The sequence below is a fragment of the Larimichthys crocea genome, chromosome XVIII (assembly GCF_000972845.2).
Source record: "Larimichthys crocea isolate SSNF chromosome XVIII, L_crocea_2.0, whole genome shotgun sequence".
Classification (NCBI taxonomy): Eukaryota; Metazoa; Chordata; class Actinopteri; family Sciaenidae; genus Larimichthys; species Larimichthys crocea.
In genome coordinates, this window is record NC_040028.1 from 9,509,115 (window position 1) to 9,535,024 (window position 25,910).

A 25,910-nucleotide genomic window follows, 5' to 3' on the forward strand; every position below is an offset into this window, starting at 1 on the left:
CATCCCTGTTTTTCATTTGGTCGCATTTGATTGCTCTTTTTGTCGGTAGTGGGAATCCAATATGAAATTCCACATAACTATGGGAATACAATTTACTCTGCTTCATTAAAAAATGCACAAAAACAAAAACCATTGACCTCAAAAATGCATGCAATGCAATTCAACAAGCCCTAAAAGAAGACGTCTTTCAACAAAGCTTCCTGGCCTTCAGTGACAAGTATAATTCCTTAATATCATTAAGAATCCGGAAAACAAAACTTCAAAGCAGAAAAAAAAGTCTGTATTGATACGGACCACAGCTAAATATGACAGCCAAATGTGATAGACTTAGCTAAAAGTCATGATGTTTAGACCCTGTAGGTGAAAGGAGGGGCTGCCATATGGAAATTCCCACAGCTCAGCTCATATAAACACACATACATTAAGTAGACAGGCACTCCTGTTAATTCTCTACGCTCATTTTTTTGGCAGTCGGAGCAGGAATCCTCCCATAACTGCCAATCAGACTCCTTTTATTCATCCTTGTGTTTGTATTCTTTGTGGTAATGCTTTACACCTTACTGTGCCAGCACATTGTGCGTCAATTTCTATAAACGTAGCATTAAACACTATTAAAACTAATACATCCCCAAGTCTATTAATCAAGTCATAGGGTCTTGGAAACATTATGGTAAATGGATTAGTCATCATTGGTCATTACTTGAAAATAACACATCTCTGGCACCACAATCATACTGACAAATTTGCTTTGGTCTTTATTAAGTAGTAGATTTTTACTGCATGATTAGTCTGTGGTAGGTCAGTTTATCCCATTTATCTAACCAGAGTGGAATGCCCAATTCCCTGCAGTCTTCGTCATCACTAATGTGCTGCCTTTGGCCTCAGGAGGGCTGCAGTCTAACATATGGGAGACTCACAAAATCCCCAAGATGCCAACCAGTAGCGGTCAGTAATACAGCAGCACGGAGCAAGTCTCAATGGAATACACGGCCGAGCCAAAGGCATGCAGTTAAAATTTCAGTTTCTTCAACCTTTAATTTGATGTTTGATGTTTTTGTAAATGGTCGCTATGTGAATGAACCACATTTGCTGTCTAGTTTAGGTGTCAAATCTCCAAAACAGAAATTAGCCCTCTTCATGTACATGTACACAAAATCTCACAGCCCGCATCTTTGTTTGGATCTCAGGAAATCGGATCCTTAGCTCTGTGACTCAAATGTAACACATTAGAGGCAAAACGCTGAACTAGTTTGTGCTAAACCAGCGCCAACTTTGAAACATTTGCTGTTGTTGTTAAGTTTTATTGGAGCATGTAATGAAAACCATAGTGTTTACGGTGTTAAAGGCTGTTCTTTCTGTCACTTTTTCCTTTCCTCATTAATTTAATTCCATTTTATTTTCATTTGGAATTGTACCAAATAAGTATCTTTCTTTGCATAGTTCTGTCTTTCTACCTTTATTATTCAGTACCATTATCATTGGATTGTGTGGGAAGTGGCTTTTTCACCATCTGTGTTTAACCCTGTAAAGGATATTTATTACGCTGGTTGATAATGACTTCCTGCCCGATTAAGTAATAGGCCAATCAGTGGTGAGGGAAACGCGGCCAAGATGTAAACCAATGAAGAAGATGAAGAAAGTGGTTAGTGGATGGTTTGTGGGCTCTTTCATAGCACTTAATTTCTGATGACAATTAAATCAGCAGCATGCGGTTCCAGGGGTCTCTGTCATTCCGGCTTTGGGATTTCTAAAAGGAAAATCTGTTTTCAATGGAAATCTTTTTTTTTTCTTTTAAGCAACTTCCTCTCATGTCTTTTTATCTGATATATTTTAAATCTAAAAATCCATAAACAACACATGCTTGAAATGCTTCTCAACCAAATAAAACTGTACATGTTATGACTAGACTACTGGTATTGTTTGACTGTCGGTAACTGATGATTGATTTTGCCAATGTTTGATAACTTTGACATTGTCAATCTGACGTCTCACTCAAAATGAAATACCCATACATCCGCTAACCAAGATATGACCTAGCCCTACCGCAAACACGCTCTCACACACGTGCACACATAATGTCTCTGTTTCCAAACCATAAACAAGTTCCAAAGTTAATCAATGCTGAGAAGCTCCATCCCTCAAAAAGCCAATTATTTTATCCTTTATCCCAAGTTCTTAACCTGCCAAATCCAAGCAATATCTCAAACACACGTTACTCCATCTGACACACAACAACCCAAATCCTGCTGTTTTCCAGCCAACCAAGCAGTGAGTATATCACGCTCACCATCTTTAAGCCCTGACAGAAGAAGAGATGGTCATTAGCTTCACTTCACATGATGCAGATGTCTGTCTTAAAAGGAAATTCTCCAACTATTACAGACTGCAGATCATTTCTGTGAACATGAGGCTTTATACATAGCTTCCCACTTGTCAGTGCTACGTGTACAATTTCACATGAACTAAACCAAACAAAAAAAAATAGCTGCAACGGTAGCACATTTAAATCTAGCCAGCTATATCTACTAACCACTAAAGAGGTTAACATTATGAGATACTATGAAAGTTAAAGACTGAAGGACCAGTGTTTTGGATTTAGTCGCATCTAGCAGTGAAGCTGTAGATTGCAACCTGCTCGCGTCACCTACCACATCCAAGCTTGTAGGAGAAACTATAGCATCAGCGAAACTCTAGAAAACACACACATTAACAATATATTTTAGTTCTTCCAAAAGATCATCAGGTACTCAGGTCATAAAAGTTCAACTCGGTGGGTTTGGAGATAAAACGTGAAGCAGAAAGCCACTAACACTACGGATTTCCCCTCTATCAAGTTCCCCCAGTCTATCATTTAAACCTCTACAAGCTTTGGTAAAAAAACCAAGCAAACACACTAAACAAATTTTAGCTGATTCCAGCCACTTAGTTAGGTTTCATGTCAGGCTTTCTACTCAAGCAGGTCAAAGATGAAGGACTTAAATAAACAACAGCCTCCACAAAGTAAATGCTAAGACTGTAATTATGAATTTTGAATTTTGAGGATATTATAATCAAAGCAACGCATCTTACAATAGTCTGTAATCATCAAGAAAAGAAATCAGACCATTTAATTCAGTGTAATACCATGTCATTAACTGTACTGTGGCCATAATCATCTACCTGTGCTTCTAATAATCTGAGCTTTAACCTGAGTGTTTTTCAATGTTTCGCACTGACTTCCAATAATGTCTGTTCAAGAATTTGGCCATTCCACTGTCAATCCACCTTTAAGTAAGTATAAGTGCCCCCCCCCACTGTCTGACTTTTTTTTTTCTTCTTTAAGAAGTGAATTATGAAGCAGGAATGTGCTGCTGGCATTTTGTCTCCTTTCTATGATTTGGAGGCAGCTGGAGAGTAAATAGAGGGGTGGTGGCGGCAGGGCTGTCAGTCAAACTAGACCAGCCGCTTTCACATTCAGCTGAATCAGACCATGGATGAGTCTCAAAACTTCTCTAAACAGAACTCACTGATTGGACATCACTGGAGAGCTAACAAAGAAAGATACCACTAACATACTGTACATCAATCATTATTATCACATTTCCGCAATTCAGGCTCACACGTGATTCATTCCCATCCCTGTTTAACCTCTCTATGTTTAAAAGACTTTATAAGTACTAAAAGAAGTCAAACTCGCCAAACAAAGTAGCCATCAATACTCAGCTTTCAGGAACTAAATGAGGTAGAAATAGATAAGTCTATTTTGGGACGTGATTACCGTCAAAGTTTAATGTGAAAATAAACCCTTGATTAAAGTGAGTTCCAACTTCAGAGACTGACGCAGACCTCAGACGACAGCTGGCTCTCGTCTGCCGACTAAAAATCAATTTACTACAATCCCATCCGACTGCAGCATCACAGTTTATCAGTGTGTCAAAACATGCTTCGCAGTAACTCGAATTTCCACCAACAAATCAGAGTAGAAAACGACTACAACAGAGACGCGCACGGAGCTGATGTCTCAAGTGCTTCCTGCCTCATGGAAAGACTTCATGCAACACATCAACACTTCACTTCTGAGTAACATACATGGCAAGAGTGCTAAATAAAATGTGTGTGTTTCTATACGTGCACACACAGTGTGTGTGTGTGTGTGAATTGTTTCTTCATCTCTCTTCATCTTTTGATTGCTTTAATTACAGACTTACTGTCAGCTTCCCACTCGGTGCGCAAGAAAAACAAACTCTTAGGGAACATGAAAAGACACACACACACACACACACACACACACACACACACACACACACACACACTGTCGTAACACACCTATCCCAGCTCAAGTCAGTAAGTAGGCTCTTTGATTCTCTGCCTGCCGGTGATCTGTCTTTCATCGTCTCCTCTCCACGATCCCTTGTTCCCTTCTTTAGCTCTGCCTGTCTCTGTCTCTGTTTATTTTGCAGTGGCTGTAGGTGGGAAGTCTAATCTGCAACAGGCCGTCATCTCTGTGTCTTTTGCTTCCTCATAACTGACCTACAATAAAGGGATTGCAGAACAACTAAGCTGGGCAGAATGTACCTTGTATTGTGTATGGTGTCCCCCCCTTGTTAGATGATCCACTTGTTTCTAGGTAATGCAGTATAAATTAGTCAAATAAATTAGCATTGTATCTCCCTTGTTGATTTCTGTTTTGTTTCAACTTGGCAGCTTTGCAGGAATACACAGTATTTCTTCAAACTGTAGGTGTGTTTTCACCCCTTTGTGGAGATTTCTTATAACAAATCTCAGGGCTTTTGGAGTGTTTCATGCTTGTAGATAATTCTAGTCTGAGCAGCAGCTTGTCACGACAGATGGATGTAGCTGTGAGGTCGGAGGTATCTTCAAAGCGCAAATCCTCCTCAGCCCGTTGAAAAAGTAAAGAGTTTAAGAATTTCAGTACTTAGTTAGGAGGTTGAAAGTTGCAAAGCAACAGAAGCTTTCGTGCTTACTTACAGTAATGTATATTTCCACCTGGGATAAAGATCACGCTATGCACAGGTGCCAACAACCAACAACACAATCTTTCGCCAGGTTTCCACCTGCCATTTGTCTCACCATACCAAGCCAGAAACACCACATCATAGGATTAAACATGCCATGCTATGGTGTGTAAGTTCCTTTGAACACTCAGCAGCATACAGCAATCAGTAGTTTTAGTTTCATCTCATCTCGTATTTTTGTTTTTCCACAATGTATGACTCTCTGTATAGCAGAAACTGATGACTAACTGAAGTAGGTTCCCCAATTCAGAAGACTCTTAAGTAGAGGCAAATTAGACCACAAACCCCAATTTGATTAAACTTGCACCCTGAGGCCTACATGGAGAGGTTTCAACTCTTGATTTAGTATTGGTTTGCTGAACTGTCTGTACTGTGCATGGGGAAATAATAGCGGTGAGAGTGAAACCTATGATTAGAAATGTTTTTTTGCCTTTCATGTTGCTTTACTGGAATTATCGCGTGTAAATTAATATATATATATATATAAATATATATATAATGAAATGCAGCTACCTCTCATTTTGCCGGAGACCTCCTGGAAGCCCCTCAGGGAGTAACGAATAGTCCCTGATTTATCTAAGTGACATTGACTGTCGTGGTGACTGTGTGTTGTGCAGCAATTATTAGAGATGCAGCCTGAGGAGATGGTTTTGATGGAAATGATTTCGAACACAGTAAGATAAGGTATATTGTCTTGGTTTGTAGGCACTATCAGTTGTTTAGCGCATGAATTTTCTCAGCATCCTGATACAGGATAAAGATGATTTCAGAAATGTTGTCAGGGTCAAGCTTTACAAGCTTTACAAATTAACATAGATTGACACTCAACACAGACTTAAATATACTTAAATATGAGTATTATTTATATTTCATGTTTGTGTCATTTAATTAGGATACTTCGTGTCTATTTTTTACATATAACATCAGTAACTTTTAGTCATTTTGGACATTTTTCGTTTTTCTATTGAAAGTAAGCTTTCTTGCTTCACTAGGCTAATATTCGTAAGTATTTGCAGTATTTTTGTGAAGTCTTTTCGTAGTTTTTCCAGATGTAAAATACCCTAAAAAGTCAATTTTTATAACCCTGTAGAGGTAAAGATTTATCTTCTACTGGATCGCTAGATTATTACTATAAATCTAACACTCATAGACAGGAAATTCTCCATCTGTCACACTCATAAACTGATCGACAATTATTATAATCCCATACATTATGCAAAATAAGGATTACTGTAATTCTTATGCATGGTCGTGTTTCTGCTAAGGCACTTTGGTTTAAAGCTTCCAACAAACAGTTGTGCCATAAATTTAATGTAGTAACCAAATGAGCTGAAATAACTTCACTTTCATATGTAAACTCTCTCTCTCTGTGTTTAGTATAATTTAGCCTTAGATGTGTGAAGCATTATGAAACATTCAACCCTAACAGGCCTCCTGAGCTCTATAAATTTCTCAACGGGGGAAATGGATATGCTGTGTGGATTGGAATCAGCTGTGACATAAATCTCAACAATAACTTTCACAAGAAAAAAAAAAACACAAGAATCTCTTTCCTTTATATGATATCACTCCAAAATAAATAGGGTCATTGTGTGAATTCTAGTACCAAGCAGCATTAAGCGACACAGCGACTACTAAGTAAACAAATTATTCTCCTCAGTCTAGTATAGGATGATCATGACTACAGGCGCTGGCTTTGTTAGTTTTTTTGCCTTCATCCCTTTAATCCTCAGAAACCATATGAACTTCTTTTGAAGATGAGTTACACTCCCTCCCCTGTTTCTTCTCTATGTCTCCTTTGCCTTTCTACCTGCGAACATGAAAGATTCAATGGCAGCGGAGACGCGCTGTGCTGGGGGCTGCAGGGGGAGAGAGAGACACAGATAGAGAGATAGAAAAGAGGGAGAGAGAGAGAGAGAGAGTGGTGGGGGGGTGTAGAGATGGATTGATTTCCACCTCCAGCAGCTACAGTTCAAAGCCAGCCAGAAGACTTCAGAGACTCGGCAGGACTCGGCATGTCCCCAGCCGGGCCGAGCTGCCTGTCTGCGGGCAGGACTTCCCCCGGGGGCCCCGGGGCCCGGGACAGTCAGGCGGCACCAAAAAAAACAATTATGCAGACAGAGGAGAAAGGTGTGCAAGGTCACAAATGCACACCAAAAATAAGGTGTCACAGGCAAACTCCCTGACACATCATTCACTATAGTAGTTATACAGCTTGTTTAGAAGTATTGAAAGGATTTAGAATCAAGAAATGAATTACTTAAAACCCCTTTTGCTGCTGCATGGATTTCTGCCCTGATCACACGGATTGAAATAAGCACAACAGAATGAAGTCTGTGTTTGCATTTGCATGTTTGGGATTCAAAAATCACAGAGTTGTCAAGAAGCAATTCAAGCCTAAAGTGTGAAGGTAGTGATGTGAGAAACACATCTCATTTGTCTTCCACCTTGGGCTACAACCTTTGCACCAACACGTACCTTTCACATACTTCAGAACGGATTCGGGGATATGCTTGTTACACACAGACTGTACTCAAAAAGGTATTTCATGGAGATGACATTCATGCAGATAACAATATTGCCAATATATCCCTGCAATCTCATGCACTTGACAACAAACAAATCTGCATGAATAGCCTGAGATGTACACTACAGCAGTCAGAATCAGCCTGTCAAGTAAATGAAACGTCTTCTAAATGTGGAAAAGCAGTGTTTGCATATTTTGACACAAGACAGTGTTTAGCTTATAAACTTTGGTTGATGCATTTTTTCTTTTTTCTTTTTTTTTCTTTTGGCATGCATCATCAATATTTCTGTCATTTCATATCCTATAGCAAAAAAGAATAACAATACATACTTATTTTTCTTGGAAGTAAAATTACATTAAAGCACATGTTTGTTTGGCATAATAAGTGTAGCTCAGGAATTTCCCCTAAGTCTTGCAGCAATCCGTCCTCGCATTCCTGAGAGCGGAGCTGCTCAGACGTCTTACCTGGAGCTCAGAGAGGGGGGCACGCTGGTTTGGTTTCTCCGCTGTGCGCTCTGCGGTGATCCGCTGACGGCTGATCAGTCCTGGGTGATGATCGGTGATCAGTCTCTAGCGTGGTGTCGGATAAGCATCGCCGTGGGACTGTCTCTCTGCTACTTTTTTTTTTTTACTCCACACAGTCCAAGTTGTGTCTCAGCCTCCACTTTGGCTGCATGTTGGTGTGTCTGCAGGCTCCTCCTTGATGAGAAAAAAAAAAAAAAAGTGAGAACTTTTCTCCGCCCTGAAACAGAAACAGATTAACGTGTCCCAGGTAGACTCTCGACTGGGGCAATTAACGTGCTGCAGGCTACAACTCAACTCTGCCATCTAGTGTTCACAAACCTGCAGTGGCAGCACCAAGACTCAAAAGACTGAACTCAAGTCATCATAGCAACCATAAGGATTTTGACAATAATATATGCATTCAATTCATGAATTAGTTCGTTAATACACACTAAAAGATAACAGCTCGTTAGTAAACAAAAGTTGTATTGCTAGGGCATGTATTCACTAATACAGGTTTGACATTTATGATACGTTTTGTATTCTTTTGCATATTGCTTATACTGCTCTCTGTCAGTATGTACACACTATATGTTTCTGTGTGTTTAAATGTGTACATATTAGGGTTACGATATAATGCGGCAATTATTTTCTCAATAAATAGGTGGAAAAATTGATCTAACAGTCCAAATTGTCTTTAAAATGACCAAAAAGATACTTACCATCACTAATACTACTACGATTATTTCTAATACAGAAGGTAACACATCTGATAATTAAAGCAAAAACACATAAGGACTGGAAAAACAGCATTTATGATGAATATAAATCGTCTGTTAAGGATCATACTGACACATAACACATTTCACTTTCATATTTTTTTAATTTGCCATCATATAATATGCCATAATTCTAGTAATATTGCCACTACGAATAGCTCTACTTCAATTTCTACTACTACTATCTCTACACTACTACAAATATTAATACTATTACTGTTTCACTTAACGGTAATGGCCACACAACAAGAGTCGCTGCAGTTTTTTTTTCATTAGAAAGACTCATTATACAGTGACAACATATAGACAGGCATATAAAATGAGTATTTATAGGTGGATAGAGAAAAAGCTGCATATTACAACTATTGATGATATTACAAATGTCACCATTACACTGATACCATACATGAAGCCCATGCCACACACACACTCACTCACACTCACACACTCACACACAAAAAACATAGACATCTTGTTTCAGATGACAAAATGTCTTTGAAACAGAAGCTATAAATTAATGAGTGTGTTTGTGTGGATGACTGGTGCTTGGCGTCTGAGTTGGACTAAAGCTTGGACTTTAGTCTTTCTCTTCTCCTCCTCCTCCTCCTCCTCCCTCTTTCCGCTGCTTCTCCTTTTCTCAGCCACAGGAAGGGTGAGATAAAAGAGGGGCTTTGAAAACACTGGGAGTCCTGTAATTACTTACTCTCCCCCTTCATGTCTTTACCTCTGTCCTTACTTTAATTTTTCTGTTTACCTCCACCTTCTTCCTCTTTCTTGGTCACTTTTGCTTTTTTTTCTCTTTCACTTTCTCTGTCCCTGTCTCTGTGTTTCTTACCATCGCTCCTTCCCCTTCCTCCTCTCTCTCTTTTCTTTCTTCTCTCTCCGTCTCTCCGTCTCGCTCCTTCTTGTGGAGTCTCATTGATGTCGATCCAGGGGCTTCCTGACTGCAAAGGAGGATGAGAGGAGAAGAGATTAGATACGAAGAGGGGATAAAGAGAGGATGAGGAGAGGATAACAAGAAGAGTGATGAGTTCTGCTGAGAGAATGATGGCTGCTCTGTCACTGACTGGACAAAAACACATATTAAGCAAAACCTGTATTTACTATGATGGATGGTGCAACACAAAAACACACGCAACAGCCTCTGCACAAGGTGAAATGGGGTGCAACGAGTTAGGATATGTTGAGATAATGTGACATATATAATATATGAAGCTGAGGTATAATGTGACAAAAAGAGATAAAATGTGATCAGATATGATGAGATGAGGGATTATTTGATAAGGCAACATGACATTAAACAATATAGGATCACATATCCCCTTTGATAGTGCATGGTATGGTTCTTGCGGCATTATAAAGAAGGATACTGGAGAAAAACAAATAATATATAAAACAAACATAGAATATAATATAATCTGATAAGGAAAACAAAACATAGACAGCATTTATTATAGAAAAAAATACATTTTTGATGCTGGTTCATGTAATAGATCATTTGTTAAGGGTCATATTGACACATATCAACTCATACACCCACTTTAATGTTTTCCTTTCAACACTAAAAATAGCATAATATGGGAAGTTGTAACTTAAATTTGCTCTCTTTTATCTTTTTGTACGGGCTTGCTGCATGAAATTGTGCTATAAATAAACATGGTTTGGAGTTATGATAAGTTGCTCTATGAATATATTTAATCACTGGCGGAAGATGTTTTGAGTCTCTCTGATTTTTAAGGTCAATATGCATCAATGTTGGAGAGTTTGAAAGATTCAGAGTGCAGCAGCTGTCACAGACGGGCTATCCTGTTTTAACCCCCCCTCAGCACCACATCAAAGTACTGTAGCTCATAGAAGATAGCAGTCAGTGGAGGCCTAATTTGCTGCTTGGTATAATGAAGTTAGGGTAACTTCAATTTGCAGCAAAATCATTAAAAAACAAACTTCCTTATGCTTTTTGCCCCAAGGAGGATTGAACTCCGAGAGGGGAAGTTAAATACATGGTCTAATGGTCTGTGGTTTTTGACTTTTAAAGATGAAACCAGTGCAATATAGAAAAATAATGTCATAGCTGATATTTAAAGGTCCAGTGTATAAGATTTAGAGGGATCTAATGGCAGAAATGGAATATAATATTCATAACTCGGGTTTCGTTAGTGTATCATTCAGAATGAACCTTTTATATCTAAAGTTTCATTGCCACCATAGTGTCTCCTTCACGCTAGGAAGGGGAGAGTGAGGTGAAGGGGTATTCAGTTGGTTGCAATCTACAGCATCAATGCTAGATGCCACTAAATCCTACATACCTTTAATATTTACCAAATAATCCTCCATAGAAAGGGTACTTTTTAAAAATAAAAGTGCATGAAACTCTGTTTATAAACATATTTGTACATTTATGTCTGTGTGTAAAACGTTTATTTAATGTTACATGAGAATATAGTCATATTGAGTTCTTTCCAGTAAACAAACACAAATAATACATATAAAAAAAACTAAAGGATGACATCACAGGTAGACAACACCTTTAAAAAAACAACAACATCAATCATAATGAGCAAATATTGTCCAGTAATATTCTCAAAAACTTGGTAGTCCTTTTTTTTATGATGAAAAATACCTGTGGTGTTCTCAGAGACCACACACATGCTGTACAAATGAAGCTACTACAGACTCTATGACCTCATTAGTACCCCTGCCAGTACCCCCTCCTCGTGCACATTGTCCGTTTAAACACACTCACATTATCTAACTACTCTTCAACAAGGAAGCAGAAATCAAGTTGCCATGGTAACTGCCGTGTCAGCTAACCTAGTTCTGCATGAACGAAGGACATTGGTGGATGGGAGAGAGGTATGTGGTACCTATAGGTAGCCATGGATAAGATCCATACACACTCAAACACACAAGCACATCAGCACTATATATTCATTATATTTGTTCATGTCAGGTGGATTTAATCTTTCTCCAGAGCAAACTCGCAGAGAAATGATGGAAAGGCAGAATAAAAAAGAGAATTATTATTGATATAAAGATGAGGATGATAAATGAATCTCTGAAATGGTGATGTGGAAGAAAATAGTCGTATAAAACATCTTGAAAAAGACGAAGTTTACTTGCATAGCTTATCATCACGTGAATTTCCCAAATGAAAACATTCAGTTACAAAGTTAAAACAATTCAGGTTATTTGTGTGTATTTCAGTACAATATGAAGCAAAATAAAGTGCACTAAACAGTTAAAGCTCATTGGAAACACTAAAGAGGCCTACCTAACTTACTTTGCTAAGCCTTAAGCAAACTGGACACAATGCAATGTCACATATTTTGGAGGAAAAAACTGCCCTCTCAGCATGCCATAATGTGCTGATCACATCCATAAAACCCTGCGTGCTGTTTCAAATATGATACAACATTTGAATGTATTATGAGATACAGAACGTGGTGTGCGCATGCATTAATTACAAGTATCATTACTAGACAAATCTTAGCGACATCTCACGAAGCTGTTTAACCCACGAACCTCCAAAACGCTAGTTAGCTAGTCCCCTAATTGACACATCTACTCTTTAAGCAGCGTCCACCTTTTGTCTGTTATTGACAGCACTGCGTCCCACAGGGAGCCTTGACCATGCTGCTTAAATGGATTGTGGGGATTTTCACCCAATAATGATTTTTTGTTCGCTTCTCCCTGTAGTTCCCCCTCTAATTCTAAATCATTGGCTGTGGAGAATTGTATTAAGCAGATGAAACACACTGGGCATGCGACATGAGCGGGTATGATAAAAAGAGAGAGAGAGACACCATGAATTTGGGCTTGTTGCCAGCAGTTGTGGGCCACTGCCTTATTGTGAGGCATTCAAAATCAGAGCTTGACAACAACAACAACACACGCATTTTTGGTGGCTGAATTACTGCCTTTGTGGATGAATTGCAAGGTGAGCTGAAAAAAAAAGAAAAAAAAAAGAGCACCACGAGTCACCACATTAGTGCAAAAGAGTTGGCCTTCACTGAGTAGAGCTCATTCTCCTTCTACGTCTTGTTTTCTTTGGAGTTACTTTACAATTCTAGCCACTAATAAAGATTCACTTTATGATTTGTGTGACTGGAGTAAATTAGCTCAAACTTCAGTCGAGATCAAGTTCAATCACTTGGCCAGATTTCATTAACCTGTGTGTGTTTTCGATGATGCCTTGTCGCCGCCTGAGCCATCATTCAGTCTCAACATGTGTGTGTGTGTGTGTGTGTTGATAGAACAATATTGTCAAAACTGTTGCCGTGCTATGACTTAGGTTCTTTGTTGTGAAATGATACACAACATTTTCACTCTCTGTCTAGTCAATGTAAATGCTGTGGGTAGCACGTACACACACACACGCACACACACACGCACACACACACACACACACACACACACAGATTCCTTCTTTCTCATTGTACGTCTAAGCAGTCCACCCCCTGCTTTTCATCGTGGGTGGTAAATACTGGGCCCACCCCTCACCCAGGAAGGCGTCACTATGTCACAGATACACACACACACACACACACACACACACACACACACACATTTGGCTCAATTATTCCCTATGCCTCTAGGGCTGAATGTGGGAGAAGAGCAGGTCTGAACAGGTGGACAGGCAAAGTAAGTCTGCAGTCATGGCTGAAAAACAGTGCACACACACACACACACACACACACACACACACACACAATTGTGTATTGTGTATTGTGTCCATCGCATACTGTTGCACATGACAATACCTTCAAGGAATAACTAAGTGGAAATGCAATGCAATACATTACATTACATTGCAATGATCACATTATATCCATATCACAAGGGTGGCACAGTGATGCAGTGGTTACCAAAAGGTTACTGGTTCAAACCCCAGTTGGGGCTTTTGGGGAGTTTGTATCTCCAAATGCCACAACCCTGATACACATACACTGTACCTGGTGATACATTATAATATTGTTTTTTACAAGTGCAGTGGTTAGCACTGTTGCCTCACAGCAAGAAAGTTTCTGGTTCGAACCTCGGCTGGGGCCTTTCTGTGTGAAGTTTCCATGTTCTCCCTGTGTCTGCATGGGTTCTCTTCGGGTACTCGGCCTCCTACCACAGTCCAAAGACATGCATAGGTTAGTTGGTGACTCTAAATTGGCCCATACAGTAGGTGTATGGTTGTTTGTCTCTGCGTTAAGATGGCGACTTGTCCAGGGTGTACCCCGCCTCTCGCCCAAAAGTCAGCTGGGATAGGCTCCCACCCCACCGTGATAAGCAGTTCCAGATAATGGATGGATGGATGTTTTATATAGTTTAACTTGACTACAATAATCCTCTAATTCCTTCATTTGCAAGAATAATTATTGTTTTTATTGTCTTTTTTTTGTTGTTTATTTACATCACTCCTGTGTCTTTATAATCTACATAATAGAAAATATTCAGTTATTGTTCAAACCTGGAGATCAGCTGATGGCCACCAGGCGTCGCCAGAAACCTTTTTTTTTTCCAGAAGCTTGGTTTTTGAGCTGGATGTAGGTAATGAGGTAATGAAAATGATGCCTAGGCTTGTCAGGTGGGTTACCACGAGGTGAGAAACATACACTGACACCAAGTCATTTGGAGTTTGGTTCAGTGTTTGTAAAACTAACCTGAAACAAACCCTCTCTAAACAAAAAAAAACAACATCTTGAGGCACAAACACTGGGCGCTCAAACTTGAGTAAGGTGACTTGCATTGGCTTGTCTTTGTGAGCAGGTGAGATGACAGAAAAAAAAAAAACCTTTCAGCAACCTCTCAGGTTTGTTAGGAAGGTGTGACACCAGCAGCCCTGCGTGAAGGTGTGAGGAGAGACACCTTGATAACGACTCGGCTGCCTGTCTCTCTCTCTCTCTCTCTTTTCTTTCTTCCAGTCTGAATCAATCTGGTGCGTGAGCGCGCACCGCAATTCTGATCGGCGCGCGTACGATGATGATGATGATGAGAGCGTGACCTCACTGCTTTCTGCACAGCTGCTGGAGAGAGGGGGAAACACACACACACACACACATACGCACACACACACACACGCAGAGGGAGAGGAAAGCGAGGGGACAGAAACACGTTGCGGGAGACAGAGAGAGGAAGAGCCGCGGAGAACATCCACAACACGGGGGTTAACTGCTCGGCGCGCGGGGACTCGTCCGTGGGCTGCCTCCCAGAATGTTCTGTGCCCCCGGTTCATTTCTCCGGTACACGAACCAGTCGCCGCGGCGTCCCCACGGACACTGAAGCCCAGATGCTCACCCTCTCCGCCGACATGGACGAGTCTTCGTCGCTGCTGGATCTGCTGGAGTGCTCGGTGTGCCTGGAGCGCCTGGACACCACAGCCAAGGTGCTGCCGTGCCAGCACACCTTCTGCCGCCGCTGCCTGGAAAACATTGTCAGCTCGAGGAATGAGCTCCGTTGCCCGGAGTGCCGCATCCTGGTGGACTGCGGGGTGGACGACCTGCCGGCTAACATCCTCCTGGTTCGCCTCCTGGACGGTATCAAGCAGCGGCCCCAGCGAGGGAGCAACGGAGGAGGAGGAGGAGGAGGAGGAGCAGGCGGCAGGCAGTCCCTGGCCGGGGGCTCGCTGCAGGGGTACGCAGCCGGGATATCCGCTTCTCCCCCGGGCAGTGCGATCAGAGAGCTGCCCGTAGCCATCAGGAGCTCCCCTGTTAAGGTTGGTTACTTTCCCACTGTCTTCAGCATGTGCCAACATCTCTCTGTGTCTCTCTCTGTGGAGAATTACACAACACAACTATGTTTAAATGTTTCCACGTTTTTACAAAGCTATGTTTACACACACACACTTCTTAACACACTTTTAAAATAGGCACACACAAAACAACAATAACTTAAAGAGTGGTTCTCAAGTAGATTTTGAGGACCACTGAACAGACAAATTCCCCACTGTTTATATCTGGTGTTTGCTGGAAATGGGGGAACAGTGTGTTCAGCATGCAGTCTGCACAGATATCCAGCTGCGTTGTGGTTATATAGATGCAAATGTATAGACTGTGTTCTGAATATTCAGGCAGGGAAACTGATTGCAGCCTATACCGTTTGATAACAGTCATGAGGAATAAACCTGGTAGCAGAGTCCCAAGTTATGGGACAAAAAAAAGGAAGAAGACATTGTTTTCCCAGAGCAGATATTGACTTTTGTCTATTGTTGTCTATTGATTGTTTTGCTGAATTATCACCAGATGTGCCTGTGATATTCCCTGATGTGACTTCGGTATCATAATGAGTCTTTCCTGCAATTCCACTGAGATATAATTAATCTAAAGTGAGTGACTGAGAGGGTCACCTGTGTGTGTGATACTGTCGTTGCCATAGTCCTGGTGAAGCCCAGTCGCCCGCAGGCTGCAGCCAGTGTGAGATTTCATAACCCGAGCTCGACGGGAGAGGAATGTCGAGTCTTGTTTACTTGCCATGCAATGCATCCAATACATTGTCTCGTGGCTGTAATCAAAGAGGTGTTGAAGAACGTGGCTGTCATCTGGCAGTCAGACAGCAAATGTGATATCATCACCACTGCGCTGCAAGAAATGTTGGTTTGCCTCCGCTTGGAATCTAAAATCTCACACGCAGATCTTTTCTTTAAGTCTTTGAGAAAGAAACACATTGTAAAAGACGCTTTACAGAAGTAACAATGCGCATAATCTTCCATCACACGCCGCTTTCTTGCCTGTTTTTCTCAAAAGAAAGACACGATTTCCAGATTTCAGGTTGTGACTTGTTAAGACGGATATACCTTATTTGTCTAAGGTGAGCTTGTGTTGTGTGCTTACTGATAAATGCAGAGTTGGAGTGCATGAGGGTGGTCGCGGGCAGGTGTGTTCATGTTCTGGGTTTAGTGGACGCCGCCCCCCCAAAAAAGAAAGATACAGTGTGTTTTCTCACAAAGGTGTTGCCGTTCGCCAACAGTACTCAGCACATCAAGACTTATCAGGCAGCAGTTGGCCATTGATTGAAGCAGTGGAGCGCTTTGGTGTGATGGAGTGCAGAAGCAGTGGGCAGTCACTCATTCACGGCGATGAACAGGAATCCAAATCCTCAGTGACATTTCCACTAACACTTAACACTCCATTTCAATTCACTCAATAAACTTTAGCGTTCCCTACAGGCCAATTTTGATGCCTGGTACATGAAGAAGAAGAAAAAAGCGTAACAAAAGATACATGCTGCATTGTACGCTTCTAACAATAGTAACACATTTGAGTTGCAACTGAAGCAGTTTCCACGTAAGGCTTAGACAAATGCTTATCATACCTTCCTTTTGAATTGATCTAGTCTGTTTAAAATCCAAGTGTTAACCTGGGAAGCAGAGCCTGCCAATCATTTTGCAGACTAATCCATTAGTTAGTGGATAAAATGTCAGACGTCTTGTTTTATCTACAACCCTAAGATGTTCTGTTTACCGTCACAGACGACTAAAGAAACCAGAAAATATTCACAACTGTAAATCTGAAATCAGAGAATTTGGACATTTTTTCTTTAAAAAAAAAAGTCTAAACAATTCATCAGTGATAAAAAAATAGGGGCCAGTTAATTTAATAATTGACCACTAATCAACTAATCAACTAGCGGGAATGCAAGCATATTTTGCACTCACAGTCACACACATATACATAAAAAACACACAAGAAACACAGTACACACTCACCTCTGAGTGGTGGCCAGTCTGTGTTTGTTTTAGGACCCCATGGGGAGAGCACTCCACAGTGGATGGAGCCTTTATTTCCCGCGAACACACACACACACCTATAACCCATTACCCTCTGCAATCCCCTGCAGTCACTTTGCCCAAGTCTCCTCCAGGCTCTCTTGGGACCAAGGCTTGGTGATGAAAGTGTGAATTAATCCCCTCTAACAGCGGGACGTGTGTGTGTGTGTGTGTGTGTGTGTAGATGTGGACATGCACACACAAAGAGCAGGGGGGTCTTACAAAAGGAGCTAAATGTGTCTTTGAGTGACACTCTAATGCAGTGCCACACACATGCACTGTTATTGAAGGAGTCACACGGGTCAAACAGAGCACTCTGTGTCAGGTACTAAGGGTTGTAGATGAGAATGAATGTGTTGCTATGGAAATAGAAGAAGAGGCAGACATGCTGACTCAGCAGCAGGACCAGCTTTTTTCCCCTGCTGTTTGTGCTCTTTGAGCCTCTGTTACCGACTTTGTGCTTTGATGAATGAGAGTTTATCAAGACTGATAATTCCTTTCCTTCCTTCCTCTGTGTGAAATTAACCAACTTAATCTGTCACGAGATGGTAAAAAATCACACACCCGCCTGGAATAATCTTAGCCTCTCATCTATTTAGTCTTATTTTCTATGCTGAATCGGGTGCTTGGGTTCAAGTTGCTCCGTGTTTGCAGTTGGTGACTGGCGACTCCCAGTTGCAGTGTTCTACATCAGCTGTTGCCGAGATGACTCGCCACTTGTTCTCTTGTTGACAGACAGCAGTGCGTAGACACATACAGTGTGTAAACAGAAGAGGTGTTTTAACAATGTAACAGTGTCATGTAAACTGAATAATGGGACTGTGATATATTTGTGTGAATTTGATAGAAGAAGATCCAGCCTTGGTTTAGCCTGTCATCCAAATGTTGCTGGCACATTAATGTATTTTTATAATATTATCAATTGCAATGCTGTGGATCAATCCTCATTTTGTTTCTTGGCCTGTTAGCAAATGAAAAAATCTTCTTTGTTTCAGACAGGCGTGGGCCTGCTTTACACTTTTTTTTGTTGAAAGTGAAAAAAGACATTTTGCAAGGTACAGGAGAGTGAATCTGATTTTCATGACATTGCACTGGTAAATGATGTGATCATTATCCAGGTTTTTTTACAGGTCTTTAGTATCATGACAGCAGCTGATACTGCACACTTCTTATAGCCATGGGGATTGTTCTTGTTTCAGCTGCCAAGGAGGTTATGCTTTTAGCCCTGTTGATCTGTTTGTTAGTTTGCTTGTTAGCTAAATATCCCAAATATGTCAGATTTGAATTAAATTTGGTGGAATGGCCCGTCCACATTTAAAATGATTAGTTGTATAAGTATTTCTTAACATTGTGACATTTTCTTTTTTAAAGTCCATGTTCGGAGTTTGTCAGACCAAAGAAGAAAATGTTATTAATAGGGATGTAACCAAATGGAAAATTTGACATCTCGATTATAGTGACCAAATGATCACGGTTAACGATATTATCACGATATTTTTAATTGCTGTGCAGTCAGGATAATTGTCCTCCATCAGCTGTCCCTCTGTATTCTTAAGAAACCCAAAATACGCCCAGACCTCGGATTTCTTCCTTTTAGTGGGGTGCGTGCTGCCAGCACTTTCCGCCATGCTTTCATTCTTGATGCCTACGTTACAAGCTACGCATTCACGCAACGCCTTCATCGTGAGACGCTAGCGAGACTTGGATGAGGCTGTTATTACATATCCCGATAATCCACAGTGTTAGGAGCAGTCAAGCATTAATTTTGAAGCGACATGAGTCATGACTAACTTTGAAACACTCTGAGCGAGATGAATAAATCTCTGTCTCTCTGCTAGGGGTTCAGGGTGGCCTCAGCGTGTCATCGAACCACCCTCTAGGACTGCCCAAAAAATCCTGGACTGTAAACTGGTGAAAAACTGTTTTAACCTCTAACTCCACATTTCAGTAATATATCATTCAGAGTCTTTCCACACGTTTTATTTTCTAACATATTTAATGTATTTTAAAAGAAATCTATCAATCTAATGATTCGGTCAACCTATTAAAAAAATAAAATCTTTCATTATTAATAAATGCAGATTATTCAGCTTTGGTGGAGGTGTGTGTCCTGTGCTTTGTACAACATTCTGTGTGTTTGTTTCTGTGCTTACAAGAAGAGAGTTACAGCGCTGTCTTTTGTGCCATCCTGCACGTCTCCTGCCAAATCATGGCCATGGACACATGGGACACATACATAGAAACAGTTTACACCATTATAGTTTCATTATTCCACAGTACAGCATGCGTCAGAGTTTATTTTAGAATGATGTATTGAGGTAAATATCCTGTACTATGGGACCTTGAGATTTAACTAACTGTGGAATAACTAAACCTCCAGTGAAACTCATCTGACAGCTTTACAACATGCAGCCACCTAGAAATGTGATTACTGAGCCTTTTGCACTGATATGCTTCCATTTGATCAGAAAGTTTTCAGTTGTCAGAAAGGTGCAAAGTTTGAAAACACACTGCATATAACCGAGGCATTAGAATATTATTAAATCCACACCTAGCTGCGAAACTGGTATATGACTCTTATTCATTCATGAATTTTTACTGGCTTCGGTTGGTTGGCCTTGGCAGGTATATTAATGTTCTTTAAAAGGAAGGGCTGGCTTATGAATATAGTCTCTCTTTTACACCTTTGTGACTGACCCAAGTTCCTCTTGGTATTCATAAAGCTTGTCTATTTATCTATTTGTCCATCTATCAAGGATAGATTTTACAAGTGTCTGGAAGGAGATTCACTTTTGACTTTACTGAAACTATTAAACATATTATGTTTAGTTCATTTTAATGTTCAGGAACAAGAATCCAGTATACTCCTGGGATCATGTGTTCTTGTCAGATAAAGAACAGCTTGACAGGAAACTAGAGCTCCGACAATCAAAAGGTCACATCAAAATTAACTCATGTTAGACACCTAATTTTGTGCGGGTCCCAGATTAAACATGTAATCAAGCAAACTGCAACTGCAGAGGTTGACCTGATGTGATCAGCCTTTGTATATTGCACAAACACAAATCATCAGATCATCTTCAGAAAGTGCCACGAATTGCCAAAAAGTGTCTGATCCACAAAAAAACTATGGCCTGAGCTGCAAGAGGACTGATTGTAATGTGCTGTTGACACTCAGCCCGTCCACTTACCATCAAAGCAGTGTGTTATAATGATCCTAACCCTTGATCTTCTCCCTTACCTGTATTTACCTGGGGTTGCTGGGGTGACACCCGAGGTAACCACGGCAGCAACTACGCCACTTGCTTTTATCTCTGGAGTGAGCCATGGCTTTGCCCTGTCATTCCCACATGTGTGTGTGTGTAAGGATTAGGTGGGAGTTTCAAAAAGGAAATAGTCTGTTACCAATCCCTGTAATGATCCTTTAAACCTGTACCTATGTCTTTTGTGTTTTATTGTAAGGACATACATGCACAGACACACAAGGTCTCACATGCAAAACTATAACCATGGCCCCTTAAAGAAGTACTATCACCTCCCAAACATCCTGGATCTCAAACTTGGTTCTCAAAAACACAGCAAAAGCATGCACACACACACTCTGCTGTACAGCTCCATTCATAGTTAATCTTGATATCTCCCTCACCTTTACAACAACAGACAAAGCCTCATTTTTACTGTTTTTCTTCTTCCACACACACACACACACACACACACACACACACACACACACACACACAGTCATTCACATTCATTAGTGTTATAAAAAGACGATCTCTCGCAGTAAACAACAAGCTCTCAGTCATTACCTCCACATTACCCCCTCACTTCATAAATACTGAACGAAGGTCTGGCACCACACACACACACACACACACACACACATAAACACCAAACCCAATGCGCTACACAGACACACACAATTTATCTTCTCAAGTCTGAGAATTTCTCTGGACACATTTCTCTCTTTATGCATATATTTGTGTGTGTGTGTGTGTGTGTGTGTGTTGAAAGATCCCACTCTGCCTTCTCAGCCTTCTTCAAGCCAGATTGTTACTGTAAGTGAACACACAAACATATCTTTTTTATTTCTCGGTCGCTTTTTACTCATTCTTTCTCATCTTCCTCTCGCCTTTACTCTGATGTCATTCGAAGAGAACTTAATTAATTTTAGTGTTACCACATAATGAAGCTTTCCTCCGCACACACACATACATGCACGCGTTGCCATTTAAGGAGTAGTTAAAACTAGATGATGGCGCTCTGTGCCTCCTGGGATCTCTTGCTGTTTTGTGCTTTGTGTGTGTGTGTGTGTGTGTATGCATGTGCACGGGTTTGCACAAAATACGTGCGAATGCAAACATATTTTCCCCTACTAAACACGAGGCACAATTGGATTTTTAATGCTTTGCAATGAAGCTGCCCTAAGCCAGTGTTCAACATTTTGTAGTTAAAGCTGTTTTCAAATCAAAAATTAGTGTTAATGTTTCCTCCAGAATTTTACCCTCATCCTGCAGGAGACTGCATTTATTTTTTACTCTCCTTTTGAAATACAAGATGGTACTAAAAATACCATATAAACACATTTTTAATAGATCCACTGGCAACTGGTGTATTTTATGCAGTAAACAGAGGATGATGGGGCCAAACATCTGTGCCAAATATGATTAACAATAATATAATTTTACTTCTTTTACTGGTTTTTAAAGACCTGGTGGCTTGTGGTAAAACTGTGATTGAGAATTTTCATTATTGTAGTGCAAAAAACGTATATTAGCCAGGATACATAAAATGTCTTGCTTGGTAGCCACATTGCCTTCAGTGGAAGGATATTAATCCGTGCCATCATCTGACCAGCTAGTATGTCTATGGATGGGAAACAAGAACCGGTTCCATATTGTCCAATCCATCAGAATTGTATACCCTTAAGCTTATCTATTCCTTTTGTCTATGTTTTCCTGACATACGTCTACACTGAAGACTGCTGGAAACAAGGAGGAGTCATTAAAGAAAGAAACTGTGGAAAGCGTGGCTTCATTTTACAAAAAAAGTGTTAAAACATTTGTAGTTGTAAGGTCTGTAAAATACTAATTTCATGGTGGAAAGGGTGGAAATAATATGCTGAAATATGTTTCTAAGCAACATGGGTTAGGGGTCCAGGAATGCCATGTATTTGACACTCCACACATGCTTCCCAACACAGCAACACGTCTATTACTGAGGATGCATATCGTATGTCATAATAACATTATCATTAACATGTGCAGAAAACCCTAAATGAAAATTAAATGCATTAAAAATTCTCTAATTTTATCCATTTTAGATGATGACACATGGAATCACAACTCAACTTGACTGTTTTTTTTGTTCAGGAATCAATAAAGGAATCTATAAATAATTGACATTGGTATCAGTAAAATCAATTCCCATTACCTAAGTATGTACCTATACTTTTTTTTTTTTTAGATAACAGTGTTGTTTCCATGTTGCCCTGAATCGGAGTGATGTCATCTCACATCAGTGTCATCCTTGGTCCTGCCATCATGCTGCTTATAAGAATATGGAGATGGAAGGAGCTGGGTGAGATGATGGATTGATGGATGGTGGCAGGGTGGTGGTCGAGGGCAGCTTATAGCTCGGGTGATGGTGTAATGAGATGGTGTGTGTTGTTTAGTTTGCATAATGGGTGTTAAAGCCTAAACAAGCTTTGGAGCTTGCCTGCCATTCCCACGGGTGTGTGGGTGGAATCCCATCAATCCCATCCCCCAGCCGTACAAATACACACATCGACACACACACATACACACTAGGTTAAGGGTTAACCCCCTCACTGCTGTTCCTATTGTTACTATGGAGATGAGGGTGAGATGTCACTGGTCACTGGTCAAGCCAATAGTTTTCAGAGGAATGGTGGCATATTTTAAGGTTGAAATTAAAACATGGCGCCATGAACGTGAACAGGACAACATGTAGACATGTCTAACACATCACATTTAAACATTTAAAGTTCAGAAATGACGCAAAATTATTTTTTGCTATACTGTATATCATCAAAATTGTATTTTATCAGGAGCATATGCTACTGGTAGTTTTGAAATTCAAACAACTGTAGGCTTGTTGCAAGAGGAGAACAAAAATGTCCTGTATCTCATAGGCTATACTGAGCTTTGACATGCTCCAGTCAGTAGTGCACCACAGAAACTGACATGCATCTCCTAGCAATTACATGTCAGTCAAACACTGTCATTGCAACTGCCAACCAAGAGGCCTGAGAGCCTAGCCTCTATAATAATTAGTGCTATAGTTCCTGTCATATAATTAGTGGATAGAGCTTCTGGGTCTGTGAAGTTAAGCCAGCACAGTGTCTTAAATCTGTATTCTTTCTATTAGCCAGCCATTGGCTGCCAAATAAGGGGGGTAAGGGTAAATGACCATACAGTACTTCACACTTGATTTATTAGCTTAGTAAACAATTTCCTCATGAGTTTATGGTCCAAATCACCAGTTCCAAGTCTTCTTCCATACAGCTTGATGTTTATTTAATGAAATACAGTCCCATTTGGAGTAAAGTAGATGATAAAACACAGTATGCTTTAGGGCGTGGCTACCTTGAGAATCACTGTTATTTTCAGTGTAGCGCAACTCACCAGGCTCACGAATATCAAACTGTCAAACTAGGCAGTGCTGGTCAAATATGAATCAAGATTCTGTTACTGCATCGCAGATTTCGTACCTCGAATGTTTTCAGAAATAAATTTTGGTGCACTGATTAGATATAATATGATTTGGCCAGCATTTTTACCTGATTAAAGCAAAGCTTCATCAAAACTTACGTCCATAATGCCAAACTTGAGGCTTGAAAACAGTTGTCCACAAACCATCACGGTGCGGTTTCCACAAATACAGTTGCACACTCCTTGTTAAGAGCATGCAACAGTAGAATGAGCTTGTACATCACCATCTAAAATGAATGTTTTCAAGTTTCTGAGACAACAGAGAAAGCAGCAAAGCGTGCTGTGTTGTATAAAGCAGCAACTTCGTAATTAGCGCACCGTTTCATATCCTGTCTGACGTGGGTGGGCGTTCACGTGCTACTTCCTGGTGGGAAAGTCACAGCTTCTGTACTGGCATCACATTACATAGTTTCTAGTTAATGAAACCGGCAACATTCAGACCAAATCAGAGTCGCCTCCTGCTGCCAGCTGGGACTGTCAGTGTGTAAAATTACCCCAAGCAGCTTACAATGTAGGAAAAGGGGTTACAAGTAACACTTTGTGACTCCAGGTAGTTTTACTTTGACTCTAATTCACTCCTCCAGCCACATGCGACGTAATGTGTGTGTCTGTTGTAATAATAGATGAGGTTCAACTGCTGATGTGCTTGAAGAAGTGGAACGGTTCTCTTGGGGTAGGAGATTCGTGGAAACACACTGGTTTCTCCAGGTTTCAGACAGTGCAGGTGTGTGTGTGTGTATCTCTGTGTGTTAATACTTTTCAGTTCTGTCTTGTTGCAAAAATGACTCCTCCATCCTCCATCCTCCATCCTCCTCCTCCTCCTCATCTTTCCCTGTAATGGAGAGATGTTGAAATGCACCCACCACCCACTTTAAACTTGGCAGGAAACAGAGTCTTGGCTAGAGTAGGGAAGAGAGATCAGTGTACATACACACACAGACACACACACACACACAAATACTCACACATCTGAAGAGATGTTGGAAACATGGCAGCAAATGCAGGTCTTCCTCTTCATCGACCTGCTGTTCATTCTCACAGCTCTCAGCTTCAATTCATCACCAGCAGTGTTTATGGATTTTTATGGAAATCATTCTTTTCCCCTCTTTTTTAACTTTACCCTTAGGACTGATAAGATAGTTTAGTCCATCCTCAAGGATTTTTCTTTCTCTAACCTTAACTTTAAGTTCCTAAGTCAACTGGACCTTTCAGCAGTTTGAATGTCCTGGACTTGAACTATACTTAAAAAGTAGGCTATAGAAAAGAGCACCCAAGACTCCAAAAATGAAACCCCAAACCAAAGCAAACTACCGTCTTTTCACATGTAACTCTGTGGGGTATTAAATTATTGAAACTAAATCTTGATAGAATAAAGAAAAATAGTCTGTGTCAAAATATGCTAAACATATTAACACAAAAATATACAGCTGCTCTCCAATAGTCAGTCAGAAAAAACAATAAAACTACTAATTCCTTTTGGGAGGTGTGCCTTGGGACCGAAGTATCAGGAGGACGGTTACAACGTGGATTTTTTTTCTTGTAAAACAGAAGTCACTGGAGATACGGGACACTAATCACTGCTAACTGTAGCTGAAAATA

At 40.5% G+C, this 25,910-nt stretch overlaps 2 protein-coding genes across 4 annotated transcripts in view; one reads left to right on the forward strand and one right to left on the reverse strand.

Moving 5' to 3' along the window:
* edar (ectodysplasin A receptor) overlaps positions 1 to 15,165 on the reverse strand; it is a 42,254-nt gene extending 27,089 nt beyond the window's left edge. Inside the window, exons 1-3 of one of the 3 annotated variants that reach the window (XM_027291046.1) lie at positions 15,111 to 15,165; positions 9,661 to 9,769; positions 8,008 to 8,241 (exon numbers count right to left, since the gene is read on the reverse strand). The gene's annotated coding sequence lies outside the window, so the exon portion shown is untranslated. Of the gene's footprint in view, positions 1 to 4,305; positions 4,524 to 8,007; positions 8,372 to 9,660; positions 9,770 to 15,110 lie in introns of those variants that run through there. The other 2 variants (XM_019268070.2, XM_027291047.1) reach the window with 2 other exon arrangements.
* The window catches only part of LOC104923843 (E3 ubiquitin-protein ligase SH3RF3), a 94,200-nt gene continuing 82,825 nt past the window's right edge, over positions 14,536 to 25,910 (forward strand). The window contains exon 1 of the mRNA XM_010737033.3: positions 14,536 to 15,528. Within this exon, the coding sequence (XP_010735335.3) occupies positions 15,103 to 15,528 (426 nt within the window). The 5' untranslated portion in view covers positions 14,536 to 15,102. The remainder of the gene's footprint in view (positions 15,529 to 25,910) is intronic.